General features: G+C 41.5%; 1 protein-coding gene across 1 annotated transcript in view; it reads right to left on the reverse strand.

Annotated features, from left to right (window-relative positions):
• Positions 1-17,020, reverse strand: part of ANO10 (anoctamin 10) — a 242,559-nt gene that overhangs the window by 219,018 nt on the left and 6,521 nt on the right. The window contains exon 2 of the mRNA XM_081246957.1: positions 13,286-13,438. Coding sequence (XP_081103083.1) covers positions 13,286-13,424 — 139 coding nt within the window. The 5' untranslated portion in view covers positions 13,425-13,438. The remainder of the gene's footprint in view (positions 1-13,285; positions 13,439-17,020) is intronic.

The raw sequence follows: 17,020 nt of genomic DNA on the forward strand, positions 1-17,020 counted from the left end.
AATACATGCAGTTAGGTTTAAAGGTATTTTTCTTAAACAGATTCACAAAATGTTAAGAGTAGATATTGTGATTTGATACTGTATATGGAATTATTTCACTTAAAATATAGAGAAAAAGGAATTTTTTTCCTAATTTTTAATTTCTACCTACATCAAACTTTTTAAGGTACATTTATTTCTTTACTATTTATCCTCTCTAGAGGACTGACAGGAATTATAAACTACTAATCAAATGGTAACAGGACAATGAGCAGAATTTATATTTCACTTACCCAAAGGATTAACAGATTAACGTACTATGGCACTATTATTTAGGTAATTTACGACGGAGGTACTAAAGACTTTAATAAAAAATCAATAAAAGATATAAATAAAATACAAGAAAAGATATATATATATAAGATATATTCAAGTTAAAGAAAACACAAATGTCTCTTAAATATAAAATCCTTAATGTCATTCATATTAAGATAAATGCAATGTGTGTGTGTAAGGAGAGAGAAAAAAACTTGTATGATTCTTCTCTTCCATGGATAGGGCATTAGCCTAGTGTTTTTGAGAAGCAGCATTTTGGAAATGCACACGGTTAAGAATTTTAACTCCATGTTCTCTGAAAGTGTGTCCTGCTAATTTGGCTGCTATTAAGGGCTAGTGCTTTGGACTTCGGTTGTATTTTATATACGAATTGCAAACCTGTCTGTAAGTTATCACATTGATTTGTATGTATGTTTTCTATTTTCCCTTCTGAAGTTCCACTCTTCTTAAATGCTACCTCAATAGTGTTTCCCAAAGCATATTCGATGACCCATACTAGATGCTGCATGGGAAAAGGGGATCTGTGATTAAATACCATCGAAAAATTGGGTTAAACAAAGTTGAACAGATTTCTTTATTGTGAAATTACTCAAAACGTATTTTATGTTTATTTGCATTTTAAGTCCCCAAGCGTAGGGCATTATGTGCAGTATTTTTGACCTAAGAAATCTGTCCTTTGCTCCCGTAACAGAATTTCTTCAAGAGTCATCGTCCATGAGTCACCTCTTCAGAAAATGTTGCTATAAAACAAAAGTCAGTTGAATAAATCATTTGGGTGCTCTGTTTAATTAAAAAACAAAAAACAAAAAAAAAACCCAACACCAATATGCTACTTTTCACTTCTCACACTTGCAAAAATCCAAAGTAGGGTTAAAAACTAGGTTGGTGGGTATGGCAGCCATGGAAGTGCCCTGCTCCACCCAGATCTCCCATCAAAAGAATCTGCTGTGAGGAACAGAGTTGACTGCAGCCTCCTGCTGCCCCCCTTTGGCCACAGCACCCTCACACCTAGACCATGCTCCCCTCGCTGCTCCCAGCCACAGGCTGAACACGCAGGGGACGCTGGAATGAGGCCATTTCTGCTCAACATGCGTTTCCTTTAAAGGGCAATGTTGGGCCTGGCTCATACGTTCTCAGAACCGTGCTGTAGTCGGAGGCTCTTCCTATCCAAGCCTCCTTCTTCCCTCTCTCCTTTCTGAAGTGTTAGACCTACACCAAAGTCTGAAGGCTCTCAATGTCTAAGCCTGCTCCTTCTCCCTTTACCTTTCTACAGATGTTCCCCTCAACAAACCTCCTGTGCATTAAATCCCATTTGGTGGGCTTCCCTGGTGGTGCAGTGGTTAAGAATCCACCTGCCAATGCAGGGAACATGGGTTCAATCCCTGGTCCGGGAAGATACCACATGCCGCGGAGCAACTAAGCCCGTGCGCCACAACTACTGAGCCTGCGCTCTAGAGCCCTCGAGCCACAACTACTGAAGCCCATGTGCCTGGAGGCCGTGCTCCGCAACAAGAGAAGCCACCGCAATGAGAAGCCCGCGCACTGCAACCAAGAGTAGCCCCCGCTCGCCGCAACTAGAGAAAGCCCACATGCAGCAACAAAAACCCAACACAGCCAAAAATAAATAAATAAAATTAAAAAAAATTTTTTTAATAAAATAAAATAATCCCGTTTGGCATCTCTTGCTTGGACGACGTAAACTGACACAGAGTGAGTGGGGAAAGGCACTCTGAGACATCGCTAGGGGAGTATAAAAGGGTATAACCTTCACAGAGAAACATATGTCAACATCTTTTTCTGAAAAATAGTCCACATCCCCCCCACGCCCCCCCCAACCAAGGCAATGACTTTCAACTTGTTCAGGTGATTCCTTTGTGATTTCTTTTCACGTCACCAAACAACATGCTTATTATAGAGCTATTTATTTTTGTTTAAACCTTGGCAAATGAGGATTTAGCCCTCTTTCCAACCCACCTTCATCATTTCCACCCACCCTTTCCATCACCCCATTCTCACAATATCCTCATATCATCCTTCTCATCCCATCAACAGTATTTTCATTACTATGACTACATACGTTATAGTTGAGCCTTACAACATGCTATGATTTTCCTTCCCTACAACTTACCATTTTCCCCAAAATTGGTATCTTATCGTGTGCTTGGTTTATTATGTACTTATTGCTAATTCAATCCCACAAGCTCTGCCAATTATTCAAGTATTCCCTCAATACACTGCCAAGAGAGGTAGCCTGTTAACATTATCTTCTTAGAGAAATCTCTCTTCACTCCACCCTCACACCTTGTTGACAGCCGGGTGGGTTCAGAATTCTGGACTAAAATCATTTTCCTTCAGAAATGAAGATATTATACCACTGCCTTCTAGCTTCCAGTGTTTCTGACCTATTTTCTTTTTTCTGGAAGTTTGTAGTATCTACCCTGTCCCCAGGGTTCTGAAACCTTCCAGTGATTTGCCATTTTCAGCCACAGTGCTGGGCATTGCATGGGCCCTTTCAATCTGAAAAAGCACACATCAGCCCTGAGTTTCTCTCTGATGATTTCTTCCTCTCCTTTTTCTCTCTTCCCTTTTTAGAACTCCTTTTATTCAGAGGTATATCTCCTGGACTAGTCCTCTAATTTCCCTAATTTTTTTCTCTTTCCAACTCTTTACCTTTTGCTGTACTTTCTGGGAGGTTCTGTCAAAATTGTCTTCTAACCCTTTTACTGAGTTTTTAAATTTTGCTCTCATACTTTCATTTTATGAGCTGCTTTTTTTTCTAAATGATTATTTTATAATATCCTACTCTTGATGTGTAGGTGGTTTGTCTTCTCATAACACTGAGAATTGAGCTTTTAATTCTCTTTTGGTTTTCTCCGACATGGTTTTCTTTTATCTTTTTTAGCTTTCTCTTTCACATTAGGGATTTTCCTCAGATGTTTGGTGATCTTTTGTTATAAGCTCATGTTTAAGAAAGTAGTTCTAAGAAGTGGAACAGAAGTTCTGAAGGTTTAGATGGAACTCATCAAAGATGCCCTTTGGGGCTTCCCTGGTGGCGCAGTGGTTGAGAATCCACCTGCCAATGCAGGGGACATGGGTTCGAGCCCTGGTCCGGGAGGATCCCACATGCCGTGGAGCAACTAAGCCTGTGCGCCTGCGCTCTAGAGCCCGCAGGCACATCTACTGAAGCCCACGTGCACCTCAACGAGGGGTAGCCCCCACTCTCCGCAACTAGAGAAAGCTTGCACGTGCAGCAATGAAGACCCAATGCAGCCAAAATAAATAAATAAATAAAATTTATTTAAAAAAAAAAAGGGGCTTCCCTGGTGGCGCAGTGGTTGAGAGTCTGCCTGCCAATGCAGGGGACACGGGTTCGAGCCCTGGTCTGGGAAGATCCCACATGCCGCGGAGCTACTGGGCCCGTGAGCCACAATTACTGAGCCTGCACGTCTGGAGCCTGTGCTCTGCAACAAGAGAGGCCACGATAGTGAGAGGCCCGCGTGCGCACTGTGATGAAGAGTGGCCCCCGCTTGCCACAACTAGAGAAAGCCCTCGCGCAGAAACGAAGATCCAACACAGCCATAAATAAATAAATAAATAAATTTTAAAAATATCTTTAAAAAAAAAAAAAAAAAGGATGGCCTTTAATGCAAGGTGGTCTGGCCAGGTTACTTTCCATGGGCAACTCTTGATTTCTGCACCTTTATTTTGTCTTGAGTTGCTCAAATTCCTCAAGGAACGATTATTCAAATCTCCTTCCGAGATGATTACATTGTGGAAATTTAATTAGGTATGAGACTGGTGGGATGGAGGACAGGGGTAACAGTATTCAGTTAATTATCTCATTTTCAGTACAGAACCTGTTACCAACTGTACATAAAGCCCCCATGCCAAAATCCATGCATCTGACCCTCTCCAGAGAATAACAGAGACTTCTGCTGGGGTGGTAGAATACAGAAGGGACCTAGGGATCAGACTATTTCTTAAACAGATCTCAGCCAATTATTTTTTTTTCTTGGTACCATTTTTATTTCTACCTCTATAGGCCCCTAATGTCACTAATTCCTGAGTCTTTAGGAATATTTTGCAGTGTAAACCAAACTGTATCTCAGTTTTCTCCCCTGTCAGCTTGAGCTCTGGATTTCTCAACTCTGAGAAGTTACTCACTACTCATCACCTGTTTACTAGCTTCCAGAATGGCGCTGCTGTTATATCTTCTCCTTTCTTGTCAACGTGGACTTAGGTCTTTTTTTAAAAGATCCTTTTATTGTCATTTTAATAGAAGTTTGTAAGAGAATAAAAGTAAATATGAGTGTTAAATCCAATACCTTTACCTGAAAGATCCAGAATACTTTTTTGGAATGTTCTTTTATGACTGCCCCAGCATTGCAGGAGGATGCCCCTCCCCTCCCCATCCTCATGTGTCCTTGCTAAAGCCACACAAAGAGCAGAGAAGACGACTGGGAATACACTGGTGTCTCTCTCTAAGACACTACAAATGTTCTTACACCACAGGGATTTTATTTTTTATTATTTTAAAATTTTATTTATTTATTTATTTATTTTTGGCTGCTTTGGGTCTTTGTTGCTGCGTGCGGGCTTTCTCTAGTTGCAGCGAGTCGGGGGCTACTCTTCGTTGTGGTGCGTGGGCTTCTCATTGTGGTGGCTTCTCTTGTTGCAGAGCACGGGCTCGAGGTGCGTGGGCTCAGTAGTTGTGGCTTGAGGGCTCTAGAGTGCAGGCTTAGTAGTTGTGGCACACAGGCTTAGTTGCTCCAAGGCATGTGGTATCTTCCCGGACCAGGGCTTGAACCCATGTCCCCTGCATTGGCAGGTGGATTCTTAACCACTGCGCCACCAGGGAAGTCCCACCACAGGGATTTTAGAGAATAGACTCCAGTCCAGTGAAACACCTCAGATTTCAGCAAGCAAGTATTCTTCTTTTGAAAGGTTTTTTTTTTGTTTTTTGGTTCAATTGTTTGAAAAAAATTAAAAATTCCACTTTGACTCAAAGTTTTATTTTTAAGAAGCCATTTCCATTTACAGTTAAAATCATTTTTTAAAAGAGTCTTACTTACATTTTGTCCAGTGTTTCGAGACTTAGTGAAGTTTTAGGGGTTGTTTTGTGTAGTTTTCTGAAGTGTCTGCTCATGTAAAACTCCCTCCACCCTCTTACCCAGATCTAGCCCCCTTTTTGTGCCCTACAGGAGAGGGCTAACCTTCAGCTTCTTCTATAAAGTCATCCCTTACCACTCCGCAAAGCATCACCAGTGTCACCTCTTCCTTCCCTTTACTTTTTTTTTCATTATACATCCTTATTTGACTTTTTATTTATTTATTTATTTATTTATTTTTTTAATTTTTTAATTAGTTTCTGCTTTATAACAAAGTGAATCAGTCATACATATACATCTGTTCCCACATCCCTTCCCTCATGCATCTCCCTCCCTCCCACCCTCCCCATCCCACCCCTCCAGGCGGTCACAAAGCACCGAGCTGATCTCCCTGTGCTCTGTGGCTGCTTCCCACTAGCTATCTACCTTACGTTTGGTAGTGTATATATGTCCATGCCTCTCTTTCGCTTTGTCACAGCTTACCCTTCCCCCTCCCCATATCCTCAAGTCCATTCTCAAGTAGGTCTGTGTCTTTATTCCCGTTTTGCCCCTAGGTCCTTCATGACTTTTTTTTTTTTTTTTTAATTCCGTATATATGTGTTAGCATACGGTATTTGTCTTTCTCTTTCTGACTTACTTCACTCTGTATGACAGACTCTAGGTCTATCCACCTCATTACAAATAGCTCAGTTTCGTTTCTTTTTATGGCTGAGTAATATTCCATTGTATATAGGTGCCACATCTTCTTTATCCATTCATCCGATGATGGACACTTAGGTTGTTTCCAGCTCCGGGCTATTGTGAATAGAGCTGCAATGAACATTTTGGTACATGTCTCTTTTGGAATTATGGTTTTCTCAGGGTATATGCCTAGTAGTGGGATTGCTGGGTCATATGGTAGTTCTATTTTTAGTTTTTTAAGGAACCTCCATACTGTTCTCCATAGTGGCTGTACCAATTCACATTCCCACCAGCAGTGCAAGAGTGTTCCCTTTTCTCCACACCCTCTCCAGCATTTATTGTTTCTAGATTTCTTGATGATGGCCATTCTGACTGGTGTGAGATGATATCTCATTGTAGTTTTGATTTGCATTTCTCTAATGATTAATGATGTTGAGCATTCTTTCATGTGTTTGTTGGCAGTCTGTATATCTTCTTTGGAGAAATGCCTATTTAAGTCTTCTGCCCATTTTTGGATTGGGTTGTTTGTTTTTTTGCTATTGAGCTGCATGAGCTGTTTATAAATTTTGGAGATTAATCCTTTGTCAGTTGCTTCATTTGCAAATATTTTCTCCCATTCTGAGGGTTGTCTTTTGGTCTTCTTTATGGTTTCCTTTGCTGTGCAAAAGCTTTGAAGTTTCATTAGGTCCCATTTGTTTATCTTTGTTTTTATTTCCATTTCTCTAGGAGGTGGGTCCAAAAGGATCTTGCTGTGATTTATGTCATAGAGTGTTCTACCTATGTTTTCCTCTAAGAGTTTGATAGTTTCTGGCCTTACATTTAAGTCTTTAATCCATTTTGAGCTTATTTTTGTGTATGGTGTTAGGGAATGATCTAATCTCAAACTTTTACATGTCCCTGTCCAGTTTTCCCAGCACCACTTATTGAACAGGCTGTCCTTTCTCCACTGTACATTCCTGCCTCCTTTATCAAAGATAAGTTGGCCATATGTGCGTGGGTTTATCTCTGGGCTTTCTATCCGGATCCACTGATCTATCTTTCTGTTTTTATGCCAGTACCACACTGTCTTGATTACTGTAGCTTTGTAGTATAGTCTGAAGTCAGGGAGCCTGATTCCTCCAGCTCCGTTTTTCGTTCTCAAGATTGCTTTGGCTATTCGGGGTCTTTTGTTTTTCCAAACAAATTTTGAAATTTTTTGTTCTAGTTCTGTGAAAAATGCCAGTGGTAGTTTGATAGGGATTGCATTGAATCTGTAGATTGCTTTGGGTAGTAGAGTCATTTTCACAATATTGATTCTTCCAATCCAGGAGCATGGTATATCTCTCCATCTATTTGTATCATCTTTAATTTCTTTCATCAGTGTCTTATAATTTTCTGCATACAGGTCTTTTGTCTCCTTAGGTAGGTTTATTCCTAGATATTTTATTCTTTTTGTTGCAATGATAAATGGGAGTGTTTTCTTGATTTCATTTTCAGATTTTTCATCATTAGTGTACAGGAATGCCAGAGATTTCTGTACATTAATTTTGTATCCTGCTACTTTACCAAATTCATTGATTAGTTCTAGTAGTTTTTCGGTAGCATCTTTAGGATTCTCTATGTATAGTATCATGTCATCTGCAAACAGTGACAGCTTTACTTCTTCTTTTCCCATTTGGATTCCTTTTATTTCCTTTTCTTCTCTGATTGCTGTGGCTAAAACTTCCAAAACTATGTTGAATAAGAGTGGTGAGAGTGGGCAGCCTTGTCTTGTTCCTGATCTTAGTGGAAATGGTTTCAGTTTTTCACCATTGAGGACAATGTTGGCTGTGGGTTTGTCATATATGGCCTTTATGATGTTGAGGAAAGTTCCCTCTATGCCTACTTTCTGCAGGGTTTTTATCATAAATGGGTGTTGAATTTTGTCGAAAGCTTTCTCTGCATCTATTGAGATGATCATATGGTTTTTCTCCTTCAACTTGTTAATATGGTGTATCACATTGATTGATTTGCGTATATTGAAGAATCCTTGCATTCCTGGAATAAACCCCACTTGATCATGGTGTATGATCCTTTTAATGTGCTGTTGGATTCTGTTTGCTAGTATTTTGTTGAGGATTTTTGCATCTATGTTCATCAGTGATATTGGCCTGTAGTTTTCTTTCTTAGTGACATCCTTGCCTGGTTTTGGTATCAAGGTGATGGTGGCCTCGTAGAATGAGTTTGGGAGTGTTCCTTCCTCTAATATTGTTTGGAAGAGTTTGAGAAGGATGGGTGTTAGCTCTTCTCTAAATGTTTGATAGAATTCGCCTGTGAAGCCATCTGGTCCTGGGCTTTTGTTTGATGGAAGATTTTTAATCACAGTTTCAATTTCAGTGCTTGTGATTGGTCTATTCATATTTTCTATTTCTTCCTGAGTCAGTCTTGGCAGGTTGTGCATTTCTAAGAATTTGTCCATCTCTTCCAGGTTGTCCATTTTATGATCATAGAGTTGCTTGTAGTAATCTCTCATGATCTTTTGTATTTCTGCAGTGTCAGTTGTTACTTCTCCTTTTTCATTTCTAATTCTATTGATTTGAGTCTTCTCCCTTCTTTTCTTGATGAGTCTGGCTAATGGTTTATCAATTTTGTTTATCTTCTCAAAGAACCAGCTTTTAGTTTTATTGATCTTTGCTATCGTTTCCTTCATTTCTTTTTCATTTATTTCTGATCTGATTTTTATGATTTCTTTCCTTCTGCTAACTTTGGGATGTTTTTGTTCTTCTTTCTCTAATTGCTTTAGGTGCAAGGTTAGGTTGTTTATTCGAGATGTTTCCTGTTTCTTAAGGTGGGATTGTATTGCTATAAACTTCCCTCTTAGAACTGCTTTTGCTGCATCCCATAGGTTTTGGGTCGTCGTGTCTCCATTGTCATTTGTTTCTAGGTATTGTTTAATTTCCTCTTTGATTTCTTCAGTGATCACTTCGTTATTAAGTAGTGTATTGTTTAGCCTCCATGTGTTTGTATTTTTTACAGCTCTTTTCCTGTAATTGATATCTAGTCTCATAGCATTGTGGTCAGAAAAGACACTTGATACAATTTCAATTTTCTTAAATTTACCAAGGCTTGATTTGTGACCCAAGATATGATCTATCCTGGAGAATGTTCCATGAGCACTTGAGAAAAATGTGTATTCTGTTGTTTTTGGATGGAATGTCCTATAAATATCAATTAAGTCCATCTTGTTTAAGGTATCATTTAAAGCTTGTGTTTCCTTATTTATTTTCATTTTGGAAGATCTGTCCATTGGTGAAAGTGGGGTGTTAAAGTCCCCTACTATGATTGTGTTACTGTCGATTTCTCCTTTTATGGCTGTTAGTATTTGCCTTATGTATTGAGGTGCTCGTATGTTTGGTGCATAAATATTTACAATTGTTATATCTTCTTCTTGGATCGATCCCTTGATCATTATGTAGTGTCCTTCTTTGTCTCTTCTAGTAGTCTTTATTTTAAAGTCTATTTTGTCTGATATGAGAATTGCTACTCCAGCTTTCTTTTGGTTTCCATTTGCATGGAATATCTTTTTCCATCCCCTTACTTTCAGTCTGTATGTGTCCCTAGGTCTGAAGTGGGTCTCTTGTAGACAGCATATATATGGGTCTTGTTTTTGTATCCATTCAGCCAATCTGTGTCTTTTGGTGGGAGCATTTAGTCCATTTACATTTAAGGTAACTATCGATATGTATGTTCCTATTCCCATTTTCTTAATTGTTTTGGGTTCGTTATTGTAGGTCTTTTCCTTCTGTTGTGTTTCTTGCCTAGAGAAGTTCCTTTAGCATTTGTTGTAAAGCTGGTTTGGTGGTGCTGAACTCTCTCAGCTTTTGCTTGTCTGTAAACGTTTTAATTTCTCCATCAAATCTGAATGAGATCCTTGCTGGGTAGAGTAATCTTGGTTGCAGGTTTTTCTCCTTCATCACTTTAATTATGTCCTGCCACTCCCTTCTGGCTTGTAGCGTTTCTGCTGAGAGATCAGCTGTTATCCTGATGGGGATTCCCTTGTGTGTTATTTGTTGTTTTTGCCTTGCTGCTTTTAATATGATTTCTTTGTGTTTAATTTTTGACAGTTTGATTAATATGTGTCTTGGCGTATTTCTCCTTGGATTTATTCTGTATGGGACTCTCTGTGCCTCCTGGACTTGATTAACTATTTCCTTTCCCATATTGGGGAAGTTTTCAACTATAATCTCTTCAAATATTTTCTCAGTCCCTTTCTTTTTCTCTTCTTCTTCTGGAACCCCTATAATTCGAATGTTGGTGCGTTTAATGTTGTCCCAGAGGTCTCTGAGACTGTCCTCTGTTCTTTTCATTCTTTTTTCTTTATTTTGCTCTGCAGCAGTTATTTCCACTATTTTATCTTCCACCTCACTTATCCGTTCTTCTGCCTCAGTTATTCTGCTATTGATCCCATCTAGAGTATTTTTTATTTCATGTATTGTGTTTTTAATCGATGCTTGATTCATCTTTAGTTCTTCTAGGTCCTTGTTAACTGTTTCTTGCATTTTGTCTATTCTATTTCCAAGATTTTGGATCTGGGAAATAGAATCTTGGATCATCTTTACCATCATCATTCTGAATTCTTTTTCAGGTAGACTGCCTATTACATCTTCATTTGTTAGGTCTGGTGGGTTTTTATCTTGTTCCTTCTCCTGCTGTGTGTTTTTCTGTCTTCTCATTTTGCTTATGTTACTGTGTTTGGGGTCTCCTTTTTGCAGGCTGCAGGTTCGTAGTTCCCGTTGTTTTTGGTGTCTGTCCCCAGTGGCTAAGGTTGGTTTAGTGGGTTGTGTAGGCTTCCTGGTGGAAGGTACTAGTGCCTGTGTTCTGGTGAATGAGGCTGGATCTTGTCTTTCTGGTGGGCAGGTCCACGTCTGGTGGTGTGTTTTGGGGTGTCTGCGGACTTTTTATGATTTTAGGCCACCTCTCTGCTACTGGGTGGCGTTGTGTTTCTGTCTTGCTAGTTGTTTGGCATAGGGTGTCCAGCACTGTAGCTTGCTGGTCGTTGAGTGAAGCTGGGTGCTGGTGTTCTGATGGAGATCTCTGGAAGATTTTCGCCGTTTGATATTATGTGGAGCTGGGAGGTCTCTTGTGGACCAGTGTCCTGAAGTTGGCTCTCCCACCTCAGAGGCACAGCACTGACTCCTGGCTCCTCAATTTGGGATAATTTGTTGTCTATTCATGTATTCCACAGATGCAGGGTACATCAAGTTGATTGTGGAGCTTTAATCCGCTGCTTCTGAGGCTGCTGGGAGAGGTTTCCCTTTCTCTTCTTTGTTCTCACAGCTCCTGGGTCTCAGCTTTGGATTTGGCCCCGCCTCTGCGTGTAGGTCGCCGGAGGGCGTCTGTTCTTCGCTCAGACAGGACAGGGTTAAAGGAGCAGCCTCTTCGGGGACTCTGGCTCACTCAGGCCGGGCGGGAGGGAGGGGCACGGAGTGCGGGGCGAGCCTGCAGCGGCAGAGTTCGGCGTGACGTTGCACCAGCCCGAGGCGCGCCGTGCGTTCTCCCAGGGAAGCCGCCCCTGGATCCCGGGACCCCGGCAGTGGCGGGCTGCACAGGCTCCCGGAAGGGCGGTGTGGGCAGTGACCTGCGCTCGCACACAGGCTTCCCGGCGGCGGCAGCAGCAGCCCCAGCGTCCCACGCCCGTCACCGGGCTCCGCGCTTTCAGTCGCGACCCGCGCCCATCTGTGGAGCCCCTTCAAGCAGCGCTCTCAATCCCCTCTCCTCGCGCACCAGGAAACCAAGAGGGAAGAAAAAGTCTCTTGCCTCTCCGGCAGCTCCAGAGTTTTCCTGGACTCCCTGCTGGCTAGCCGTGGCACATTAGCCCCCCTCAGGGTGAGTTCTTGCCGCCAGCCCCAGTCCTTTCCCTGTGCTCTGACCGAAGCCCGAGCCTCAGCTTCCAGCGCCGCTCGCCCTGGCGGGTGAGCAGACAAGCCTCTCGGGCGGGTGAGTGCCGCTCGGCACCGATCCTCTGTGGGGGAATCTCTCCGCTTTGCCCTACCCAGGTATGTGGGGAGTTTCTTGCCTTTTGGGAGGTCTGGGGTCTTCTGCCAGCATTCAGTAGGTGTTCTGTAGAAGTTGTTCCACGTGTAGCTGTATTTCTGGTGTATCCGTGGGGAGGAAGGTGATCTCCGCGTCTTACTCTTCCGCCATCTTACCCGGAAGTCCTCCTTATTTGACTTTTAATATCTGTAGAAACTGTAGTAATGTTACATACCTCATTCTTCCTATTGGTAATTATCATCTTCTCTCTTTTTTTAAAAAAATATTTATTTATTTTTGGCTGTGCTGGGTCTTAGTTGCAGCATGTGGGATCTTTTGTTGCAGTGCGCGGGCTTCTCTCGAGTTGTGGCATGCAGGCTTGGTAGTTGCAGCACACAGGTTCTCTAGTTGTGGCACACAGGCTCCAGAGTGCATGGGCTCTCAAGTTGTAGCGCACGGGCTCCAGAGCACGTGGGCTCTGTAGTTGTGATGCATGGGCTCCAGAGTATGTGGGCTCTCTAGTTGCAGCATGCGGGCTCACTTGTTGTGGCATGTGGGCTCAGTAGTTGCGGTGCATGGGCTTACCTGCCCTGCAGCACGTGGGATCTTAGTTCCCCGACCAGAGATCGAACCCGCATCCCCTGCATTGGAAGGCGGATTCTCAACCACTGGACCACCAGGGAAGACCCCCTTTACTTTCACAGCAAGTATACATAACGATTTTTTTAAAGTATCATGCAGTATTTTGTAAAAGCTTTTTCCTTTGCTTTTTTTCCTGTTCCTTCAATTTCCTGGAACTAGCATTCAGTCTCTTTACCCTGACAGTAAAATCCTTGCAGGCAGAAGTGTGTTTCTCTCTCCCTTAGCACCATAACCAACACAGAAAGAATACTCAAAGATATTCATTCATTTGACAAATATTTATTAAGCACCTACTATGCACCAAGCACTGTACATAGGCACAGAGTTTATAGCTGTGAACAAAATCACTCACGTTGCTTACGGTCTAAGAGAGACTTACAATCTAATGTTGATTTAAGACCTCCTTTCAAGTCCTAGATAAATAATAAAGAGCAAAGAAATGAACATTAAGTTTTAAAATATATCAATTAAAAAACTGTGAAACACATTTGAAAATATAGTTTTACTCACTGGCGTGACTAAATCTGAGTGATATTTATTTTACTCACCTCCATCTTTCTTTCTACTGATAATTCTGTTTTTCAGCCATTCTTTGGTTTCTTCCTTGACATCCTGAGCAAGTTCTATGACAACCAGAGGTGTGAAAGAGCTCTCATGAGTATCCAGAGCTGAAAAGGTCACTTTCATCTCTGACAAACTTGCTGAAAATAAAAAGCAAAGATGGGTTATAATGGGAAAAATAAATATAGACTGTATTTGTATTTTCTCTTAATTAAACCTAATTCTGGCTTCCTGGACAGAAGAAAATTTCTCACGAGCCAGATGGGTTACATGACAGGCTCACCCAATGGTTCACAGCACCTGTGCGAGCCAGGCCCTATACGAAAACGAGGGAAACACCACTCGTATCCGTAAGCAGCTCAGAATACGGCAGGGGGTACATTCAGGTAAGTGAAGGATAACAGTGTAAAATGTGTTCACACAAGAGGACTAAGAAAGTATTTACAAAGGGTGTGAACTGAACAGGATTTAGAAGAATGAATAGGAGTTTGCCAGATTGACAACGGGTGGCATTCTAGGCAGAGGAAACAGTGTTCCCCTACAAAACAATGATGAAAAATAGCCAAGAGAACTCAGAGAAATACAAGTGAGTAGGTACAGCTGGAGCATTAACTATGTGTTAGAGGAAGGGAGGATGGGAGCTGGTATCTAATGAAGGCCCCTGATTATTACAAATTAACTGGGCCTTGTCCAACAAACAATGGGAATCACCAATTCATTATGGGCAGGGAATTGACACAGCCCAATTTCATGTTTTTGTATGGAGTTGATGTCCCCAGCATCAGCTTCCCTTCCCAGTGTCCCTAACTTTCTCAGGGATGTCATCTTTATCTCTGTCACCAAGCTGGGAAGATAATGGAGTCAACCTGGAAACCCACAAATGGCATCGGTCACTAAGGCCTGATGGCCTCCCTCGAAAATGTTTCTCATGTGGACCTCTCTAACTCCATGATTCTCAACAGGGGCAGTTTTCAGACTTTAGACTCATTTATTCTAACTTTGTACTTAATGTAAGTTTTAATGACTCCAAAGTAGAAGTGCAAATCAATTCTTGGGAACAATCACAAAAGGAATGACCAACAACACAGAACATCTTTCCTTTCCTTGGGGGAAGTCACAATCTTTCAGCAATCTAATCAAACAGATCCAGCTTGTTTGGCCTGGACTGATAAGCTTTGTTTTTCTCTAACAGAGTACAAGTTTTGTTTGGGGCAATACTGGTGTTATAAATCAATGCTGGATTCAAATAATACTACAAAGACATCAGGAATGCTATTTCAAGGTATCAGCCAAATCAAACTCCCCAGGCTAGGATCTATGAGGGAAGCCAGGTCAAAAGAGGACCAACTACAATGAGGTATCACCTCACACTGGTCAAAATGGCTATCATCAAAAAATCTACAAACAATGAATGCTGGAGAGGGTGTGGAGAAAAGGGAACCCTCTTGCACTGTTGGTGGGAATGTAAATTGATACAGCCACTATGGAGAACAGTATGGAGGTTCCTTAAAAAACTAAAAATAGAACTACCATATGACCCAACAATCCCACTACCGGGCATATACCCTGAGAAAACCATAATTCAAAAAGAGTCATGTACCACAATGTTCACTGCAGCACTATGTACAATAGTCAGGACATGGAAGCAACCTAAGTGTCCATCGACAGATGAATGCATAAAGAAGATGCGGCACATATATACAATGGACTATTACTCAGCCATAAAAAAAAAACGAAATTGAGTTATTTGTAGTGAGGTGGATGGACCTAGAGTCTGTCATACAGAGTGAAGTAAGTCAGAAAGAGAAAAACAAATACCATATGCTAACACATATATATGGAATCTAAAAAAAAAACAGGTTCTGATGAACCTAGGGGTAGGGCAGGAATAAAGACGCAGACTTAGAGAATGGATTTGAGGACATGGGGAGGGGGGAGGGGAAGCTGGGAGGAGGTGAGAGAGTGGCATGGACATATATACAGTACCAAATGTAAAATAGATAGCTAGTGGGAAGCAGCTGCATGGCACAGGGAGATCAGCTCGGTACTTTGCGACCACCTAGAGGGGTGGGATGGGGAGGGTGGGAGGGAGGTGCAAGAGGGAGGGGATATGGGGATATATGCATGCATATGGCTGATTCACTTTGTTATGCGGCAGAAACTAACAACACTGTAAAGCAATTATACTCCAATAAAGATGTTAAAAAAAAAAACCAAAAAAAAAAAATAGGACCAAGTTCTCACCTCCAAATAGCTAATGATATAATCAGGAATATAAAGAATGAAAGAATGGTAACAGATAGCCATTAAAGCTATGGGAACTCAGAACACTTCACGTGCAAAAGTTATCAATGAAGTGAGAGTAAAGGCCCAACCAGAGCAGAGTGGTAACATGTTTGTAAGGTACCACCATTTGAGAAAGTATGCTGCCGTTTACATCTGACCTGACAGCCAGTAAGGAGTCACTGGGGGTTTCTGAGCAGAGGATTGGCTATGTGTCAGAGTGATAGAAATCTCAACAGGTAAGTTTAGGGGGCGTTCTTCATGGTATTCTTTCAACTCCTGTGAACTTCTGAAATTTTTCATAACAAAAAGTTGGGGGAAGGCTTCCCTGGTGGTGCAGTGGTTAAGGATCTGCCTGCCAATGCAGGGGACACGGGTTCGAGCCCTGGTCTGGGACGATCCCACATGCTGCAGAGCAACTAAGTCCATGCGCCACAACTACCGAGGCTGCACACTACAACTACTGAAGCCCGCACACCTGAAGCCCGTGATCCGCAACAAGAGAAGCCACCGCAATGAGAAGCACACGCAACGCAATGAAGAGTAGCCCCCACTAGCCGCAACTAGAGAAAGCCCGCATGCAGCAGCAAAGACCCAGTGCAGCCAAAAATAAATTAAACTAATTAATTAAAAAAAAAAAGTTGGGGAAAAATGTTAATCTACCACTAGACTACAGACGCTTACCATCATCATCTTGTACATGGAAATATCAAATACAACAAACATTAATCACGTGCTTATTATGAGCCAGGCCATGATGGAGTCTGAAGATACAAAAGTAAATAAGGTCTACATCTTACTTTTGAGAAGCAGGTGTGCATCAAATCATTCTAACACAGGGCTAAGTATAACAGTACAACTGCAGTAACCCGAGAGCTTGGGGCAGCCTGAGAAGGGAGGCTGAGAATGGGACAGCCTGCAATTTGGAAAAGATACCCAGATGATTCCAAGGTTTCTAACTTGGGACATGGGAAGAATGGCTGTGAGTTAGCAAATAGAAAAGATGGAAGGAATGGTGAGGTTAAGGGGACAATACAGGGCTCAACAGGGCATATGTGCACAGGCATCAAAGGTCAAAGTTTTTTAGCCTTTATGCATTGCCTAATGTGAGTGAGAATTATTCACAATTACCAGGTCATGAAACAATCTTTCTGAGAAAGTAAGGCAGGTTTCAGTTCTCAACATGTATATGAGCATTATCTAGAAGCCCACAGTAAATACTTGCTCACTGATTTATTCTTATTTGAGATACTATATGCCCTTCATTACTCAAAGCACGACCTTAACAAGACTTCCAATATATTACAGACAAAAATGTCACAATCTCTGATATACGAAGAGTTCTTATAAATCAACAACAAAAAATACAAAAAACTAAAATCACAAGTCACAAAGAAGAAATACACACTTGAAAAGATGTTTAAAGTTACTAAGAAAGA

Source organism: Mesoplodon bidens, assembly GCF_964165515.1.
Source record: "Mesoplodon bidens genome assembly, chromosome: 10".
Taxonomy (NCBI): domain Eukaryota; kingdom Metazoa; phylum Chordata; class Mammalia; order Artiodactyla; family Ziphiidae; genus Mesoplodon; species Mesoplodon bidens.